Source organism: Hippichthys cyanospilos, chromosome 1, assembly GCF_059441005.1.
Source record: "Hippichthys cyanospilos isolate Australia breed blue-spotted pipefish chromosome 1, RoL_Hcya_1.0, whole genome shotgun sequence".
In the NCBI taxonomy this organism is placed as follows: domain Eukaryota; kingdom Metazoa; phylum Chordata; class Actinopteri; order Syngnathiformes; family Syngnathidae; genus Hippichthys; species Hippichthys cyanospilos.
In genome coordinates, this window is record NC_142369.1 from 29,077,716 (window position 1) to 29,096,272 (window position 18,557).

The 18,557-nt window shown below is 38.2% G+C and overlaps 2 protein-coding genes across 7 annotated transcripts in view; one reads left to right on the forward strand and one right to left on the reverse strand.

Annotated features, from left to right (window-relative positions):
* Positions 1-1,882: 1,882 nt before the first annotated feature.
* On the reverse strand, positions 1,883-11,157 carry stx2b (syntaxin 2b). The gene is made up of 11 exons (XM_088414484.1): positions 10,858-11,157; positions 10,715-10,789; positions 10,544-10,643; positions 9,328-9,402; positions 9,159-9,232; positions 7,706-7,814; positions 5,354-5,427; positions 4,235-4,372; positions 3,838-3,948; positions 3,538-3,651; positions 1,883-3,245 (listed from the first exon to the last, which is right to left on the reverse strand). Exons 1-10 carry the CDS (start codon positions 10,885-10,887, stop codon positions 3,556-3,558), a joined length of 882 nt encoding a protein of 293 aa, XP_088270610.1. The 5' UTR covers positions 10,888-11,157; the 3' UTR covers positions 1,883-3,245; positions 3,538-3,555.
* Positions 11,158-11,746: 589 nt separating this feature from the next.
* Positions 11,747-18,557, forward strand: part of adgrd1 (adhesion G protein-coupled receptor D1) — a 28,915-nt gene continuing 22,104 nt past the window's right edge. For 3 of the 6 annotated variants that reach the window (XM_088434189.1, XM_088434235.1, XM_088434199.1), the window contains exons 1-7: positions 11,747-12,058; positions 12,161-12,197; positions 12,772-12,888; positions 13,660-13,758; positions 16,081-16,203; positions 16,313-16,489; positions 17,598-17,855. In XM_088434189.1, the coding sequence (XP_088290315.1) occupies positions 12,005-12,058; positions 12,161-12,197; positions 12,772-12,888; positions 13,660-13,758; positions 16,081-16,203; positions 16,313-16,489; positions 17,598-17,855 (865 nt within the window). In that variant the 5' untranslated portion in view covers positions 11,747-12,004. The remainder of the gene's footprint in view (positions 12,059-12,160; positions 12,198-12,771; positions 12,889-13,659; positions 13,759-16,080; positions 16,204-16,312; positions 16,490-17,597; positions 17,856-18,557) is intronic. The other 3 variants (XM_088434207.1, XM_088434215.1, XM_088434224.1) reach the window with 3 other exon arrangements.

Consider the following 18,557-nt stretch of genomic DNA (forward strand, 5'->3'; position numbering starts at 1 on the left):
ACGCTTGTCATGGTCAGCTGCGCTGGGTGGCCGCATGATGTCATAACTTCAGATTATAAATATCTGTATCCAGCAGGGTTACATAATGAGTGGATGTTGGATTATTGTCGGTGCACACAGACAGAAAAGACTGCACAGCTGGCACAGGAAAAACATTACTAACAAAAGCAAAATTAAGTGTTACGCTGCTTGAAAATGGACTCTTTTTCTATATATTAACTGCATGTCACCTTTTAAATAGGCCGACTGAGTGCTTACTCGTCTGAACACAAAGGTGATGGGAGAGAACACTTTTTCAAACGTTCCAATGCTCAAATATTTGTCCATTTGCTCAATCTTTCTGTCTTTTGTATTCATCGAAGCCTGATTTATGAGATTTTCTTATAACGATTCTGTTGCACCGCAGTTAAAAAAGCAATGTCTTTTTTCATTATATTTTTATGAATAATAACAAGAATAAAAATATTTTAATTATTGTTATCATTATCATTTTTAGTATTTACATTATTGTTTTGTTGATTGTTATTATTATTATTATTGTTGTTGTTGTAATGTAATATTCTTATTCTTATTATTTTATTATTATTATTATTATTATTATTATTATTATTATTATTATTATTATTATTATTATTATTATTAGCGGTACCAAACAATTTGTTTGCATGCATTCGTATGAACATTCTGAATTGTAGTGCCGTGTTATGAAATCATAAAACAGTATGAGAAGATTTACTGAAAACAAGCTTCAACGGTCTATCGTGTTCTTTTTTTTCGCCTGCAGTCCCATCAATTTAGTGTAAGAGGATCATCATTATAATAATGGCAAATACACTGTTTTTCTTTGTTTGCATTCTTTCATGGAGCAGTGTGTAAAAGCATGGCTATAATCTGGTGCCAAAAAATGATGCAAACACTTTTAATGTGGGAACATTAGTGGAAACAAACCACAGTACACACCCGATGATGAAACGATGAAAAGGAGGATTATAAAAAGTAGAGTGTGTTCTGATCAGATGAATATGTTAGTTTGATTACCAATACTGTAATCTAAATGGTAGTGTGCATTCACACTACAAAGTTAAATGGATGATTACTGTCACTCCAGCCACATTTATTTCCTGTAATCTAAATAATGCAGCATGTGTCTCTAGAGACATGATTGTACTCAAGTTTTTACCAGTCTTCTGAGATTCAGATTATAATCTAATTCAGTTCATATAACTAATCCTGGGAAATAAACCGTTATAAAGAGAAAAGCAATAAGATGGTTCCTTATAAATCGATAACCAGTCAGTTGAGCTATTGAAAGATATAGTGTCGTTATTAAGGTAAGGTTTGAAGTGTGTTTGGAAATACATTGTACAGTATGTGGGTCTGAAGTCATCACGTTATATTTGAAATACAAAATTATGACTCTCAGTACACGTGTAGGGTTACATGCGTTTTATCCAATTATCCAAACGCCACGGTATGGTATTATCCCGATATATATGAACCTCACAATATGATAATTACTATGATATTGAGGGGAGGTTGGCATTATAAAAAAGCTCACTATACTATAAGAAATCTCACATTATTATATATTATATACATCACTGAAAAAAGGTTGAGAAAACACTCAAGACGCTGGAAAAAAAGCTGATTATTTTAATTTTCTACATAAAGCAGCAATGACTAAAAAAAAGGCTAAGTTTTTTTTTTATTGCCATGCGTTCCTATTGGCTCAGCAACACAAAGCATTATGATCTGTATAGTCCACAATGCTGTGATCCTGAATTAGGCAAAAAAGTCATATGTTTTAAGGATGTACAAGCTCACTCTCAAACATGTGAGGACAAAAGATACATCAAATGAATGGATCCATGAAGTCATATGATTTGGACATACACTATTTATTGTCTTATAATATGTTTCACACAACCTTAATATAACATTGAAATAATACAGAATAAATTTAACCACAGAATGAATCGAATTTCATGAAAAATAGATTTTCAAAGGCATACATTCAACATCACAATCACAATGAGAATCTCTAATTGAGGCTAGAGAAGGCACAATTTAGGCTTACTTGTTGAAATTGTGTCAACGATCATTGAACATACAGTATAGTGTTTTATAAAGGTTTTACCACGATAAGTAAAATGCGTCCTTAACAGTACATTAAAAAAAGAGATTTTCCTAGGCATATTTCCGACATCAGAGTTACATTGAACGATCTTTAAATTAGTGACGGAAAGGGCACACGTTAGGTTTGGTTGTTGGTTAAATCTAAGCTAACTGTTAAAACACATTCCTTTATTCTATATGACGAATAGTCAATCACAAGAAGAAAACATGACACAAAACCTACATTCCTCCTTCGCAAAATGTGTTGCAACATCCTGAGATACAGCACTTATATTCCGTTTACATGATTTCAAGTAAATAATTTATAGTGAAAAATATCAGCAGAGCATATGAAACATTAAATCCGGAGCATTGGATTCCTGTTTATCTCACAGCGGCAGGGACATCACCGCAGCAAAATAGCAGTCTGGCACATAAATCTCAGTGTTACAAAGGTGTGTTGTTGCTTCTTGTCTTTATGCTATGTTGGGTGAAAAGAAGCTGTGCTCCACAGTTTCAAACTGTAGTATGCAAAATATGAAATGTCCAACATATTGATTAAACAGAATCTATTATATAACAATGTTTGTATCCTTAGTTCCGAAATATCTGATAGGCTGTCAGCAGTAATTGTATCAGAGCGAGCTTCAGTCAGCATCCGCAAACATGAGTACACTTGCATGACCTTATCTGTTAGAGAAGAGAGGTCTCATGTTGTCTTAAATTAATGACAGTCAAAAAAGCATTTTAGAATGAAAATGACTTTGCAAAGGCAACATTTGAATAGTTTTCCATTTGAAACTTGTTAGTGCAATTGTACCCAAGGTTGCGAACAGTGAGGTGTCTGCATGATATATTTCCAATGTACAGTCACAGATTTGTGCATCATGAGGTCTTTTGTTATTGGTGCAAAGCAGAGTAGAAGACAACTTATCATTCTTGATTATGTTTCTCCCAGTAATGCTGTTATATGGTGAATGAGATGGCGCTGTTGTAAGCTTTATCACTACAGGAACAAGAGATTACGCTGAGGTTGCGACCCATGTAATCCTTCACACGAAGGCACCAACTAGTGCAGTGAGTAAAATGAGGACACCCGCAAGTCCACACACAGCAAGGCAGAACAGCATCTGTTAAAAAAAAAGAAATGAAAAGCTAAGAAAATATTGATTTAAATATTGAAACAAAGGAGAAGGATGGATGGATGGATGGATGGATGGATGGATGGATGGATGGATGGATGGATGGATGGATGGATGGATGGATGGGTGGGTGGTTGGTTGGTTGGATGGATGAATGGATGGATGGATGGATGGATGGATGGATGGATGGATGGATGGATGGATGGATGGATGGATGGATGGATGGATGGATGGATGGATGGATGGATGGATGGATGGATGGGGGTGTGGAGTTTATTACCTCCAACTGTTATCAGTCTCAGGCAGGAGGTTTGGTTAGTCCAACAGACAAGCCAACAATCAAAGCAATGACAGCAAGCAGAATCAGGAGCGCAAGGGCCAGGATTATGTATTTCTGCCAAATTAAGAATGTGGTCTTAGTTGAACTTCAAATTAATATATTGACAACAGAAAAGATAAGGGCAACAACAATGACCAATTGTGACACTGAGAAGTGTGGATATCAATGAAATGCTTCTTAGTAGTTTGCTCATAGTTGGGAGTGTCAATCAAAACCGAGCGATTTTGTCCGTGCACTCACCCGCCTGGCTTTTTTCTGGTACCTTACTGCTTTTTTGGTTTCTTCCTTAGCCCGACAAATGTATTCAGCTGCATTGGAAACGTTGTTCTCAATGTTGTTGACCATTTCGCCCTGTAATACAGATTAGAAACACTTTTGTTTGGGCAAATGCCAATTGTGTTTTGTAAAACACAGTATATTAACATAGTGACACAATACGCATACACCACCTGTGCCAAAAAGAGTCAAAAACGAGCTGGTGAGGAAAGAAAGAACACATAACCTCCACGCAAGAAAGACTGAAATGAGTTCCCAGAATCTTTAGACTGTGAAGCAGACATGTTAACCCCTAGTCCAATGTGCTGACCATGACATTTTATAGGTGACAATGTGTGTCAGCTGAGCGTTCAGTGGTTACCTGAGTTTCGACTAACATTGCCATGTCCATGAACATAGCATGTAGCTCTCGAATACTGGACTCAAGTCGTATGATGTCCTGATGTCGTGACTCTATCTCATCCACTGCCTGGCGCGTGATGTTGGAATCCGAGATTATCTGAAAGAACAGCAAAACCATTAAAAAACTGAGATTTAAAAGTACATGTACAGTGGACCCCCGGGTTATGGCGTCCCCAGCTTACGTTTTTTTCACGTTACGATGCGGAATACTGAGTTTTTTCGTCCCCACTTTAAGGCATTCATCCCGCTTTACGTTTAACATCAACAACTGTCATGACCTGTGGGGTTGGTTGTGTTTGTTGTTTTGCCTCCCTCTTGAGGCGTTTTTAGGTAATTCCTTTTATTTTCTGTTGGCGTCAAACTGCCTCTGCTGCAACGCGTCACCAATGCTGGTTTGCTATTGGTTGGCGTCTTGACGCCCTAAGATACTGGTCTACTATTGGTCAGCGTGATGGGTTCACAAAGATGCTGGTCTGCAATTGGTCGGCACACTGGCTCACAAAGATGGCTGCCTACAGACTGAATCTTGCGTGAGAGTGCTTTCAATATCGTATTTATCATGCATTTTAGTGCTTAATTCCAACTTGAATTGGTTAGCCATGAGTCCCAAGATTGCTTGTGATGTTAAAGAGAGATTATTTATATGGAAACAAAGCTGGACATAATCAAGAAATACGAAGAAAGCTAAGCTAGCCTAGCCTAGGCTACACTTACTAGGGAATATGGCCATAACGAGCGTCATTCAAAGGTAGATAAATCCTTTTATTTATGACGTTATTTAATTGTATGCATGTATATTATATATAAGTAGCACTTACGATACTATTTTGATAACAATTTTTAATATGTTTATACAACGTTTATGTTTTTACCTGGGGTTTTACACGCATTAGCTAATTAACATAGGTTTGGATTGCCCACCATATGGCGTATTCGCGTTACGATCCCACCTGCGGAACGGATTAATCTCATGAACCGGGGGCCCATTGTACTTCCAAATAGGTGATTTTTTTTAGTTCCACTAGATGACACTGTATGACACTGTGTCCCGGCCTTTTGGAGTTAAAAGAATGCTTACGTCAGATGTGAAGATGGATGGAATTCCACTCTCTAGCATGTCTTCCAATTCTTCATTGGTGGTAACTCTTCCAGCTGAAATTAATATTTTCAGAAATTCAAGTACCGTAAATGTGTGTTTTGTAACACCTGAATATAACATTCATTTTAGGAAGTCTGCTTCAATGCTGATGAAGAAATTCTTTCGGTATTCCAGATTGAACTGTGTGCAAGTTTGTATGTATGTATATATATATATATATATATATATATATATATATATATATATATATATACACACACACACACACACACACACACACATATGTATTGTACATATGCTGTGATCTGTTCATGAGTTGTCACACACAATGTCAGTCCATCAGCGCCACATGGCTCAGGTGGTTAAAGTGGTCGGCTCCCAACCTGAACATTGTACATTTAAACCTCAGGCCATGGGACCATGTCACATTTTCCAAGTGAGTTATTCCTGATGCTGTCATCAATTGTTGAATTAAAAGAAATTGTTAAAGAAGTTTGAGTCTCTCATAGGTGGAAAAACAGGACAATATGAATAACTGTTCATTTGCTATTTTACGAAAGTTAATTAATTTGGAATTTTCATTCATAGTAGAACTAGTACAAAAAAATGTGGGTACAGTATATTGGTTCACAATTTGGTTGTGGAATGTAATATATTTGAGGTAAACTTTGCTGAATTTTTGCACTTATTTCATACCTTTTGAATTTTTGTGTTTTTTGTTTTTTTTCATCACACAGACCACCATGACCCTAAACAAGATCAGTGGTAGAAATTGGATGGACGGAATGATTTCTGATATTGTTTCAAAAGATGACTTTGCATTAATGTAATAACAAAAGATGAGGTTTAACACAAAACACACTGCAATCTGTTTAATCCCACAACAGATTAGTGTGGTATTGTTGTGAAGATGCTGTGTGTACAGCCTACTGAGTGATGAGACCAAGCCACAATAAACGGCCGGAGCTAACAGTAATTTCTCTCTTGGCCTCCCAGGGGACAATGCTACTATGTATTCAATGATGTCTTTCCTGCATGCAGGTCCAGTTTGCAATTATTTAGATTGGGTAAGACAAGACTTGAATGGGGGCAAACCAAATGACACCGGCTATATTCCCCTTTTGGTGCGGGACATAATGAATGCAAAATGTTATTAGAAAAAACAAATAAGCCTCTAATACAGGCGGTGTAGGTTGTCACGTACCTTGACACCAGATATAGTGTTAGGGTTGGACGTTAAATCTATTTTTGGGTCTGGGTTGCCCCGAAATAGAAGTAATTACAAATGATTGAGGAACCTATAGGAGCCATCACAGCTCATAGAGAAACAGCTGCTGTCTAACACAACAGAAAGCTTTTTTTTCTCTTCCCCAAGCACTCCCTCTTGCTGCTCAACAACTCCCTCCCCAGAGAGGAAAGTGCTTACTGGATGTCACACACACCTTTTGTATAGACCTCTCCTGGGAGAGACTCAACCTACCGCAGCAAAACACACCTCAAACACAAGTCAAATGCAGTCCATCACCATAATGCAAAAAGAGTCACACCATGTGATGTCACGTCACTTATTGTTATGACTCCATGACAGCGCTGTGTGTCAAAGACAGGTGAAGTGTTACAAAAGCCGCCCTGCCCTCTCCCCGTTGTCCCGGCAACACTGACACAGTGCACGGCACAGTCTCCGGTATCAGGCTTACCAGCTACCAGCGCAAAGCTTCTCATTAATGGTGGCCGCAGGGCCTGGGGGAGCAGACCTATTTTTCACTATTGTCTGGTCTTAATGGCGAAAAGGCCGAACCTCGAATACATACCGCAGTCATTTTAAAGTAGGGCATTCAGGGCTTCTTGAAAAACTTGAGGAAAATGAGTTTATGTTCACCTAGAAATGACTAAACTACAGTCTAGGCAGGAGAACCAAGTGAGCCTTCGCTAACAGATAACAAGAAAAATAATTCTATTCACCTGTCAGAATTATTATGATAAGTATTTCTTTTTGTGGATGTGAAAACGAAACAAAAAGGGCATTAACAGATTGGCTGTAATGGTAAACACTCCCAAAATCTGTTTAGCAACAAATTAGAAAAGGAGGAAACCGGTGGAGTCTGTTTCCTGAATCCTGTCTCTCAGGGATTTTGTTTTTGATCAATTTTTTTCCCTGGACTTGATTGTGTCACACATACAAATGTTATTTGGACAACAGCATTCATGCAATGGACAAGCTCGAAAGATATATGTAGTGCAGCTGAACACCATCTCCAAAAAGGGCTGATACTATATACAAAGCCACACTCTGACCTCACAAAAAAGCAAGGGTTAACATTTTCCACTCACTTATCTCCAGTTGTCGTTGGATACGTCCTTTGCTTCGCTCCCTGAAGGAAACTTGTGTCTCATTGTATTGGGTCATTACCTCCACAAACTTCCTGGACAGCACTGTGTGCTAGGGATGAATTGAAAGACAAGAACAGAGGATGAGAATGTTCTTTTCCAACATTCCATGTTATATATATATATATATATATATATATATATATATATATATATATATATATATATATACAGTGGGCCCCCGTGTTACAAACTTAATCCGTTCAGCGGCTACGCTCGTAACTCGAACTGCTCGTATGACAGGGAATTAGTGAATGCGTGCAACGCGTGCAAAAACCTTAGGTAAAAACATCACGACTTTATACACATATTAAAAATGAGTAACATAATCTACTGTACAGTTAAATTAAATAACATAAATATACAAAGGAAAAATGACATTTACCTTTGGGGCGACGTGACTTGAGCTGGGTGGAGGCGGAGGGGAGCAGAGAAGAACCCGCAGAATTTATTTATTTATTTTCTTAAACGGGAACTTTTCTCAAACGAGAACATATCACCGGCGATTTCCTTCTCTTTAATCCATAATAGAAGAAGCCTCTCCATTTTGTTGTCCACCGAGGTCCGTCCCCCGGCAATCTTAGAAGATTGCCGAGCGGTTATGGCCATACTCACGAGCAAGGTTAACTATGCGTGCGCCTCCTTCGTATTTTTTTATTATCTCCTGCTTGGTTTCTATTGTCATCATCCTCTTACTTCTTCCTTTACCGCCACTTGCATTTTTAGAAGCCATGTCTAACAGATAAAATTTGCAAAGTCTTCACAACATTCCTTCCTTCCGTTTTTCACTCCTTTTCTCTCCTTCCTTCCATCCCGACCAGCTGTGCCATCAAGCTAGATAAAGGCGTTCGGCCAATAGCATATCGGCATTTCTGTGATTGACGTGACGCCGGCCAATAGCATCTCAGTGAGTGAGACCGGGACTGTGACCTTAATCGACCAATAGCATATCGGCATCTCCGTGACCCCGTGACTGACACCGTGACTGAGACAGTGACTGTGACATTGTAAGAGCAATAGCGTTCATCGTTACCGTGACAAGCGTAAACAGATTTCAGATTTTTCAGATTTTAGATTTCATTGATGCAGCAAAGCGAAAATAAATGTACGAACACATTGACCGGCATGTTGGATTGTTCGTAAGACGAAAGGTTTGTGCGTAAGTGGGGAATAAAAAACTCCACGGTCCACGCTCGTAAGTCGAAATGTTTGTAAAAGAGGGAGTTCGTATACCGGGGGCCGACTGTATATATATATATATATATATATATATATATATATATATATATATATATATATATATATATATATATATATTCCAGATGAAGGATGAGGTCAAACACCCCTCTTTATACGGTAGACTTTCGATCAATCGACAAAATAACTAAATAAGTACCTGTGTTTTCTGAATCCTGAAGTCAACAGAGGATCTGTTATTCACATCATCTTTGGGCATGCTTTGCTCCATGGCTTCAGTGGTATAGCAGCATCATAGAACATAAACACACAAGAAATGTTAGTGATGTGTACCAAGTATGCAGCAATACATTTGTAGTTCGACTCACATTTTAGTTTTGTTCGCACTACATTGGCATTTCCTTTGATATCATTCGTCAGTGCATTAAGATGATCCTTTGTTTCTATGCAAGAGCAGGAGAAAACAGACATTCAACTTTTCTTTAACAACAACTTTCATTTAACAGTTATAGCAAGACTTTTTTCAGGAGCCCTGTGGTAATAGTTCACAGCTCATATTGCGTCTTTCCCCAGTGAGTTTCACTACAGAAGCAAAACATGTTTTTACCCCATTAAATATTCAAAATAACATTGTTGGACAAGTGCCTTAAGCTCATCGGCATGATCTCAGACAGTGAACAAGATGTCTCACTTTTTTCTTCTAAGGTAAACGCATACTTTAGTTATTTGACCATTATAAGCAGTAAAAAGTTAATATTTTATCTGTAATTAATTTGATAGCTAAATTATTTTTCACGTAGTGACATTTAAAACCTTCCAAGACACATGTTGTCACTTGCTGTTGAATGAAAATAGTATCATGTGCTCAAGGCTCAAGAAATGACCAATCAAAGCTCACCCGTTTTCTCAGTTTCCATGCTGTGATTTTTTTTTTTTTTACCTTAGAACACATGATGCAAAGTTCAGTCTACAGCGAGTGGCAAAATGTGTTTTTTAAGGTACTAATTCTACATGGAAAAAATAGCAATTTAGTTGTCAACATGATCAGATTAAATATGAACTTTTTATTGCTGGAAATGGCTAAAAGGAAAAGAGAAGTTAAAAAGTTCTTTCTTTTCAATCTTTTCAAAGACAGTGCAAAGAAGTATAGATTTAACAGAATGTCCATTGTTAGTGTAGTTTGCAGCAGTGTTTAACTACACTGATATACTACTGTAGGTGAGGGGCTTTGGTTACTAACCAAAATTAACTAACCGTTAGTTAATGATGTACTGTATGTGGTACTTGTAAATAAAGTTATCTGCGGTAAAGGTATGGCAACACAACAAACGTGCAAATAAAAATTTTCATTTCATTCATTTCAAGTTAATTGAATTCATTTGGGCGTTATTAATCATAGAGAAAGCAGATTCTTAAATACACGCTTGCTTTGGATCCGTTGTTGAAACATTTCCTCCACATTCACGGAGAAAAGGAGTGGGGAAAAAAAAACAACAAAAGTTGCCACAGACGTCCAACTGCAATGGTATGACCCACGTGGATGTGAATCAGACAAACACAACGCACTCAGTAAGGGATACTTACTCTCATCTGGGTGCGGAGCAGACAGGATCATGCTGTGCATCTTCTTCACGTCTTCCACTTGATCGTGTATCCTATCAATGAGCCCTCGAACTTCCTCCACCTGCAAAAGGCAACATTTTGCTTGCCACCGTAGCCCAATTTGTGACACTTGTTAGATCTCAGCCAACTGACCCTCCGAAAGAAGCCCTCCATGAAACCATCTCGGTCCACTGAGACTGCAACATCTTCCTCTGCCGGTGTTCTGCTCTGTAAGTGCGAAATGAAAAGCCAACCAAGTGCCGAAAGGTTTAATGGAAGTAATAAAAGACACTCACAGCAGTCAGCTCAGCCAGTCGATCCTTCATCACAATGGCCAGTTTGTCCGTTTACAGGTTACGTTCTTCCATTAAAAGTCCCCCCGGGGCATCCTTTGGGGCTCCATGTGTGGCAGATCTTCGCGTTTAGACGCTCGAGTCCAACAAATTAAAGTGCGAAATCAAAGAAAGTCGTCGTCGTATAGCTGAATCTTAATCGATGGTTCTCTCGCTCAGGTCTTCAATAACTTCCTCGTAAACGCCTTTTTACGTCCCTCCCCTCAGCACTCTCCAGAGAATTGAAAAAAGGATACAAGCTAAATCAAGCAATCAATTCATTCGTGATGTTAACCACTACATGAATCTCTACATGAAATACATATTTTCCACAATCACTATTTATTTTGAAACGATACAATTACAAGAGGCGTTGTGTGTGTCAGAAGAGATGCTTCGCTTAATAGTAGATGAGAGGAGCAATGATCAAGACGGCCATACGATGTCGCTGTAATGCAACATATAAAAAAACATTCATTTCCCAACATTGTAGAGTTCAGGTATCTTGTTTTTTTTCTGATCATTTAGTTTACGGTTTCCTTTTTAAAGAAAAAAAAAGACAAGATTCCGCATTTGATCGTCAGCAATTATTGGCACATAGGTTATCGGTAACGGTGATACCTTGAAACCAGTGTGTTGACTATTGGCCATTGCAAAGCCAACTTTTACAAGAAACGCCATGTTTTAGGTTAAAATCGTTAGCTCGGACTATATATATAGTGTTTGGGTGGTGTTCCATCCCGCCACACTGTACTCACAAATAACGTCATCTACTCACAGCTCCAACGCCCCTCCTCACAAGTTCCAAAAATGACGTTTTCCCTTCCAACGTTCAGTCCAACAACTCAGTGAGCCTGCACTCTTCAGCCCACCAGAACGACTCCTATATGTTTATTGGAACGGTCCTTACGGATTAAATTATTTTTTTCTATATGAAAAAAAAAAGTATTTCTTCAATTTAATACTCTTCTAAATTGAACTCGCACACTCTGGACGAGTGGCTTCATCTAAAATTTCTTGGAATAATGGGTGACTTCGGGATTTCTTTATACTGGTGGATTTAACTTTATTGGTTTTTATTCATTCAATATTAGCTGCTCCTTTAGACAACATGGAGCTTTCTTTGGGAATTCATCTATTAACCGCTTTTGTTTCATGTGTAAAGGTAAGATACAATCTCAAATGTCAACATTACTCAAAAAGAACATGTATTCTGCTCTTGTGGTAGTTGCCAAACAGTATAAAAGTCAGTTTGGTTTCTTTACAGGTTTATGCCCAAGTGGTGCATCACCTGAAGCATCCAGGTAGATAAATGCAGTTTTTCATGAGTAAATATGCTTTTACTCCGTATGTCGCTGTGCCAAGTGGTGGCAATACCTATAGCTATAGGCCAAATTAGGCTTGCGCAATCAGTCAAATAAATTGAACTAATTTTGAAAATGTACTTATTTCAATTTTAGCTATCTTGAAACTGAGGTTTTGCGCTACTGGGAGAATACTGGATGGATAGTTTACAATACGTGTACGTGATTAGGCAAGTTATATAAAAGCAACAAATAGGTTAATTTTTGCACAAATTACGAATGTTACATTTACTTTCAAATTTCATCATTATCTTTACATTTTACATATGATTAATTTGTGAGTCATACCTTCTTTGTAGAAATGTTTGGGTGTGTTACCTACTACAAATCAATTAAAATACAAATAATGACTGAAGCATGAGTTAATTTTATTTTTAAGCCATGTCAAAAGTGAAAAGTGAAATGGAAGGGTCAAGAAAAAGAATTGTGAGGAATATGATGAATCTTAATCGGTAGTGGCGGCCGGGTAGGTGACTGGGGAAGTCCATGTTGACCTCTCAACTGTTCCTTCTAGGCATGCAGGTGTTGTCCACGGCCTCACATTATTGGCCTCTTGATGCTGTGGATGAGATCCACGGACTGTGGGACCAGATTGGAAACAGACCAGGTTATGTTAACGGAAGTAATATAAGTATGTGTATCCCTGAGAAATCTGTGCCTCAGCAAAGTGTCCTTTTCTGTTTGAACAACGCATGATCTCATTTCACTGTTTCTGCTTTGTTGTTGTTGATGTTGTTATTTTAAATGAGCTGATGTGGCCAAGGCTCTTAAAATTATGTCTGGTGTTGAAAAAAAGCTAAACTTGTGCAATGCATTTAATACAGTCAAAATCGGGTCCTGTGGCGCTGCTATCCTGCATGTTTTTGATATTTGCGTCCTCCTGACACACCTGATTCAAATGATTAGCTGATTAAGCTCAGCGGAGGCCTCATAATGATCCTGATCATTTAAATCAGGTATGTTTGTGGACGGCAATATCAAAAACTTGCAGGAGCGCGGCCGCCGAGGTCCGAATTTAGACACCCCTGATTTAATATGATATCTGCTCTGCTAAAGGTGGTGAAACCATGACAGCAATTCCAAAATGATATTAAATATATGACAAGTGGAAATGTTTAGTTTTTGAGCAATGCCTATCACACATTTTAGTTTTCGGATGTTGTTCGATTTATTATGGAGATGAAATTTAAGAGGGATCAGGTATAGACTTGAGTACGATGTGTGAAGCCGCTCGTACACTATTCCTCGTTTGAGGACTAAATAGCTCACTCAGCTCAGCATCACTCTGTCTCATACCTGCACACCATGTCCCTCTCATTGTCTTTTGTCTGTCACTGTCTCCTCTGCTATGTGTCCATTTAGGTGTGAATCACATCACTGTCTCTCCATTGTCTTTGTCCAGCTCTCAGAATCCACAAGCACACTGTGCTCCCTTCCTCCCATAACACTTCCTATGTGTATACCAATGACTCTGCCTACACTAACATTTCTGCAACAGTAGGTGAGGATCTGACAACTGAGTCATGCATATGTACTGTAACACCCTTTACCCCCTGTTATCCTTTCTTGCGCATACCTCATAATTTCTCACTGTTCCCTTTGTGCACTCATGCAGCAGATGTTAAATATTGTTCTTTAAAGAGACCAACAGTTCTGTTGTTAGTTCAAGAAATAAGTGGACAGCGACCAATTTGAGGGCCGCCCCCCCACCCCAAAACATTATCATTATTGTGAAATAAAGCAATGAAATGGGATAAAACTGCACTCCTAGAGCTTTAACTTAAGACAAAAGTATATTTTGAGGCATTACATACACTTAATGCATATCTCCTCAACTTTCAGGGACACTCTAGTACTGTATTATTATCAGAATCTGGCCAGTTTCTTTTTTTTTTTTTTCACAAACCTACTATCTGGCTTTCCTCACCCAGGTTTGATCAATCTAAAGTGTTTATAAAGGCTTGCTCTCTTTTCCGATGCATTGTTAATGGCTTGACAAACATGCCATTTAGCTTGACTGAAATGTGAAGCTTTTGGAGTTGGAAGGTGTCTGCTTGATGCCTGTGAAATGTAGTATATTTTTACTTGAGTCAATGAATGCGGTGCAGTCCAATTAATTTTTTATTATTTGCAATGCTTGTTCCCTCTTCTGTTGAACAGCATAACCTACTAGAAGTTAGACAATCATAACGCTGCCTCGACCTATATGATTATCATGAGTCGTGCCTTTCTCCATGTGCCTTTTTCTTTTCAAGTAAACCTTGCGTGTGTTGAAATACAGTAATGTAATTCAAGAAAACAGAAGGTTAGTCTCAAGCTGTAATTCTCAACTGGACCCATTTTGGACGAGTTGTATGCAGCTAGAGAAAAATTACATGTAAGAGAAAACATTCAAACAAAACAATCCAAATGAAATGAATGAACAGAAGGGAATGTTGTCTTTTGGTTGTCTGTTCTCTTCAAGAGACAATGTGTAAGATTTAGACCGTTATTCATTTAAAATGAATAAATTAAATTATTATAAATTTAAAACAATTCCAAATAAATGTTTTCTTAACACCCAACAGTATGTTTAAATGTAATCGTAGATCTAGTTGTCATTAATGATATTCCATGGGGGGGTGGCACTCCTCCGGAGGTCGCCATGTCTGTTATAGCTACGGACAGCCGGAGGAAAACTGGATATTGCCACATTTACTGTAATGCCCCTAAAGCTTCCACGGACGCATGCAAAAAATTACACAAACTCCCTTTAAGCCAAATCCCACAGTTACCTGAAATGCTAGTTGAGCCACGTGCCTTTGAGAAATGGTGAGAAAACTTTAAATTTTCAGAGAAGTCTATTCACCAATATATGAACTCTATTATTACCAGTGACTGCAATACCACTTTCCTGAAAGTCCTATTTTGGGTTAGCGCGGCTTTAATGCACTACAAAGCATTTTTTGGCTTCTCTTTACAACTGCCTGTTACTAGTCCACTGATAAACTGTATTCAAATCAGACTTGGGTAAGTCTTGATTCATTTTGATATCGTCAGCAAAGAGCTTCACATGAAGAAATTACAGCATCAAATAAAAAACTGATAAAATGGGAAAAATATTCAAGCTGAGTACAGACGCCTGTGGCATACCATAAATTACTGCAATAAATTCTGAGTTTTAATTTTCAACTGTCACAAACAAAGAGGTATACCTGAAGTTGTTCAAGAAGTCTGCCAGCAATGCGAGATGAAAGAATGTGCATGACTTCAACATGAAACACACTATTAAATGGTTTACAAATCTCAAAATTCATTGCAATGACAAGCATCACCATCAACTTGGCTCCAATCATTTAGCATATCCAAAAGCTGGGAAACTGTTGACCTAGATTTTTTTTATTATTATTTTTTTTTGGGGGGGGGGGGGGGGGGGGGGGGGTACACCAAGATGGCAAACACAAACTATAGGAACGTAACAAGAAAAGTTGCTTCCTTGCATTTAAGCCACTGATTTACCCAGTAAACAAATAGAGAGCAGCCGTGGATGGCAGACATCATGCTATTGATGGCAGAATAAACTCTTTTGAAACATCATTTAGAACTATAATATGCAGTACATAGTTCACATTTCAGAAGCTACATTTAAACCAGAAATATGTCCATTGTGAGGACGAACAAAGACCAATACATAACTAAATCATTTTCCAAATGCTTCTGGATGATATCTTTGACATGCTTAGTCTAAATGACCTTTGGAAAAACAGTGCGATTAATAAAAGCAAATGAGGTATCGCCATAACTATGCCTAAATGCTAAGGTTTATTCTATATTATTGCCGCAGATATTGTTGAAGGAATGGTCAACAATGGCATTTTTCTGAATGGAGATGAAGGCGGAACGTTTCTCCACTTTGGAAGCTTCCAGAACTCTTGTATTAGTGACCCCACACTGTGTGGCCCTGATGGTAGGTACTAAAAAGGAGCTGGTGTGAGGGAGTACATTATATCAAATCATACAGCAGCAGTTTATTGCATATTTTGCTTTTTTTATGGGTCTTTTTTTTTTTTTAACAGGAATTACATTCTCCTTTTTTTGGAAGAACCATGAAGCCGAATCCCGTTTTGCTGTAGCATCCGGCGGTAAGGTTATCTCTAATGGGTTCTCTGTCTACACCAACCCCCTTGGCGGATATGTGGAGTTCTACACTCGAGGCAACAACCACAGATGGAAAGTCAACATCAAAGTTCCAGGTACTACAAATAGCTTCAATTTGATTGAGTGGTCTTTCATTTTCATGCATAAATCTTTTTATGTATATACAATTGCAATGACACTGGCTGAGACAAAAAAAAGTCTAAATACAGCGTAGCTACAATCATAACCAATATTTAAAAAGGAGGCTGGCTCAACAATGACAAAACCCCACTTTTGACTGTATGTATGGAGTTTAAATACAGTCACATGAACTCTATTATGAGCGCAGCAATTTGTTTTCAAAGTGTGTGTTATCCAGAAACCTGTTTTGGGCAAAATAGGATGAAACAAGATGGACATTTAGTTTTGGAAAGGTTTGTTCTCACTGATATCAGATTTTTTTGTTTGTTTTTTTGTTTTATGCACCACCGCGTCCACAATTCACTATGGAATTATGTGTCGGGTTACGGCGGCTCAGTGGTCATCTGGTTGTCATCCAGTATGACGTGGACCTTTCAGGGAAGGATGTCTTGTCAAGGGAAAAGGTCTGAGAGGAGATAATAGCATTCAGGTGTCCTGTGACATACCTTATTTATACTCTAGTGTCAGAAAGCATCATGCATGTTTTAAAAGGTGAGAGTTTAAATTGAAATAATGGCTTGGCAGTGACACACATGGTTTCAATTGTAACCACAAAGGAGGAGATACGGTTTGGTTTGACTTATTTCTCAGACAGCGCGCTCTCACCGAGACTCTACGGTTGTCAATTAGGTTTGCAGAACAAAGTTTGATTTTATAAAACTAGAATGAGGGCTGCATATTTTTTGAGAGGCTAAAACAAGACTCGCAGTGTTGCCAGAATGATCGCTCACAAAACAATCAGGCATTACTCCTACAGAACTAACCGTCTTTGAAAAGTTATTTTCCCAGTAAACAAAACAACAAACTTTATATGATTGACTGATGATTAGATTCACCTGTGTGGTGGAATTCTTTTTTCTCTCTATGTATCCATCTACTTCTTTATGTTTGGATTCATAGGAAGCTGGAGCTTACCCCAGTTGACTTTGGTCAAAAGGTGGAATACATACTTAAGAGATGAATGTTGGAGGATTGTAAAAGTCATACTTGTTTTTTTTTTTTGTTTTTTTTTTTGCTTCGCAGGGCCATATTGGACGCATATTCTCTTCACATGGAAAAAAACAGCTGGTCTGAAGGTTTACATAAATGGCACCTTTACTGCTGGCGATGAAACTGGCAGTATTTCTGAAAGCTATGGTGACCCCTACTCTGACCTTGTGATTGGAACTGGCAACGACAAGGCCTATGGTCACTATGTGACCGGGGCCTTTGATGAGTTTGTCATCTGGGAAAGAGCGCTTCTTCCTAGTGAAGTCTTTCTCTACTACAGTGCTGCTATGGGTAAGGGCACCCCATTTCAATGGAAAACATCATGTGTTTATCACACAATACTTTAAGCAATAATCCAACTTTGCCTTTATTCGACAGTAAATCTTCGCTCACTCACAACGTTGCACTACAATATTTATGATTTCTCTGGTGGTCACATACAGAAAAAATGGAAGGATGCACGGGCCATTACGATTCTTCAACCTAAATTTGTTAACCATGCTAATACAAGCCCAGTAAGCAATGATGTATTGATTTTGTATATCGCTGGTGTCGGACCAAAACCCCATAGGTCAAATTTTGTTGAATTTAATATTGTTTTTATTAGGACACAGGGATAGGCACCAGCAAGCCTGCGATCCTTGTGAGGATAAGCGGCTATAGAAAATGGACGTGTATAAAGGAACAATGTGGAAAAGTCTCTAAATCTAACTTCTTTGCCAATCTCTTGTCATTTTCAAGATGAGTGGCATAGTGCAAATAATTCTGCCTTATAAGTGTTGCTTTACAAGTGCCTGAGTGTGGTTATTCAAGTGAAGGTCATTTCATTTTATTTTCATAACACAGCAGGGTGGCTGTTGAGCCTCATTCCAGTGGAATAGAGCAATTTGTTGATTTGCATTTGGCATGTATCTATTTTAAGAAATAATGTTTTACTGATGTTTGAGGAGGTGATTTGATTACATTACACTACAGTGCATTTGAAGCACTGGG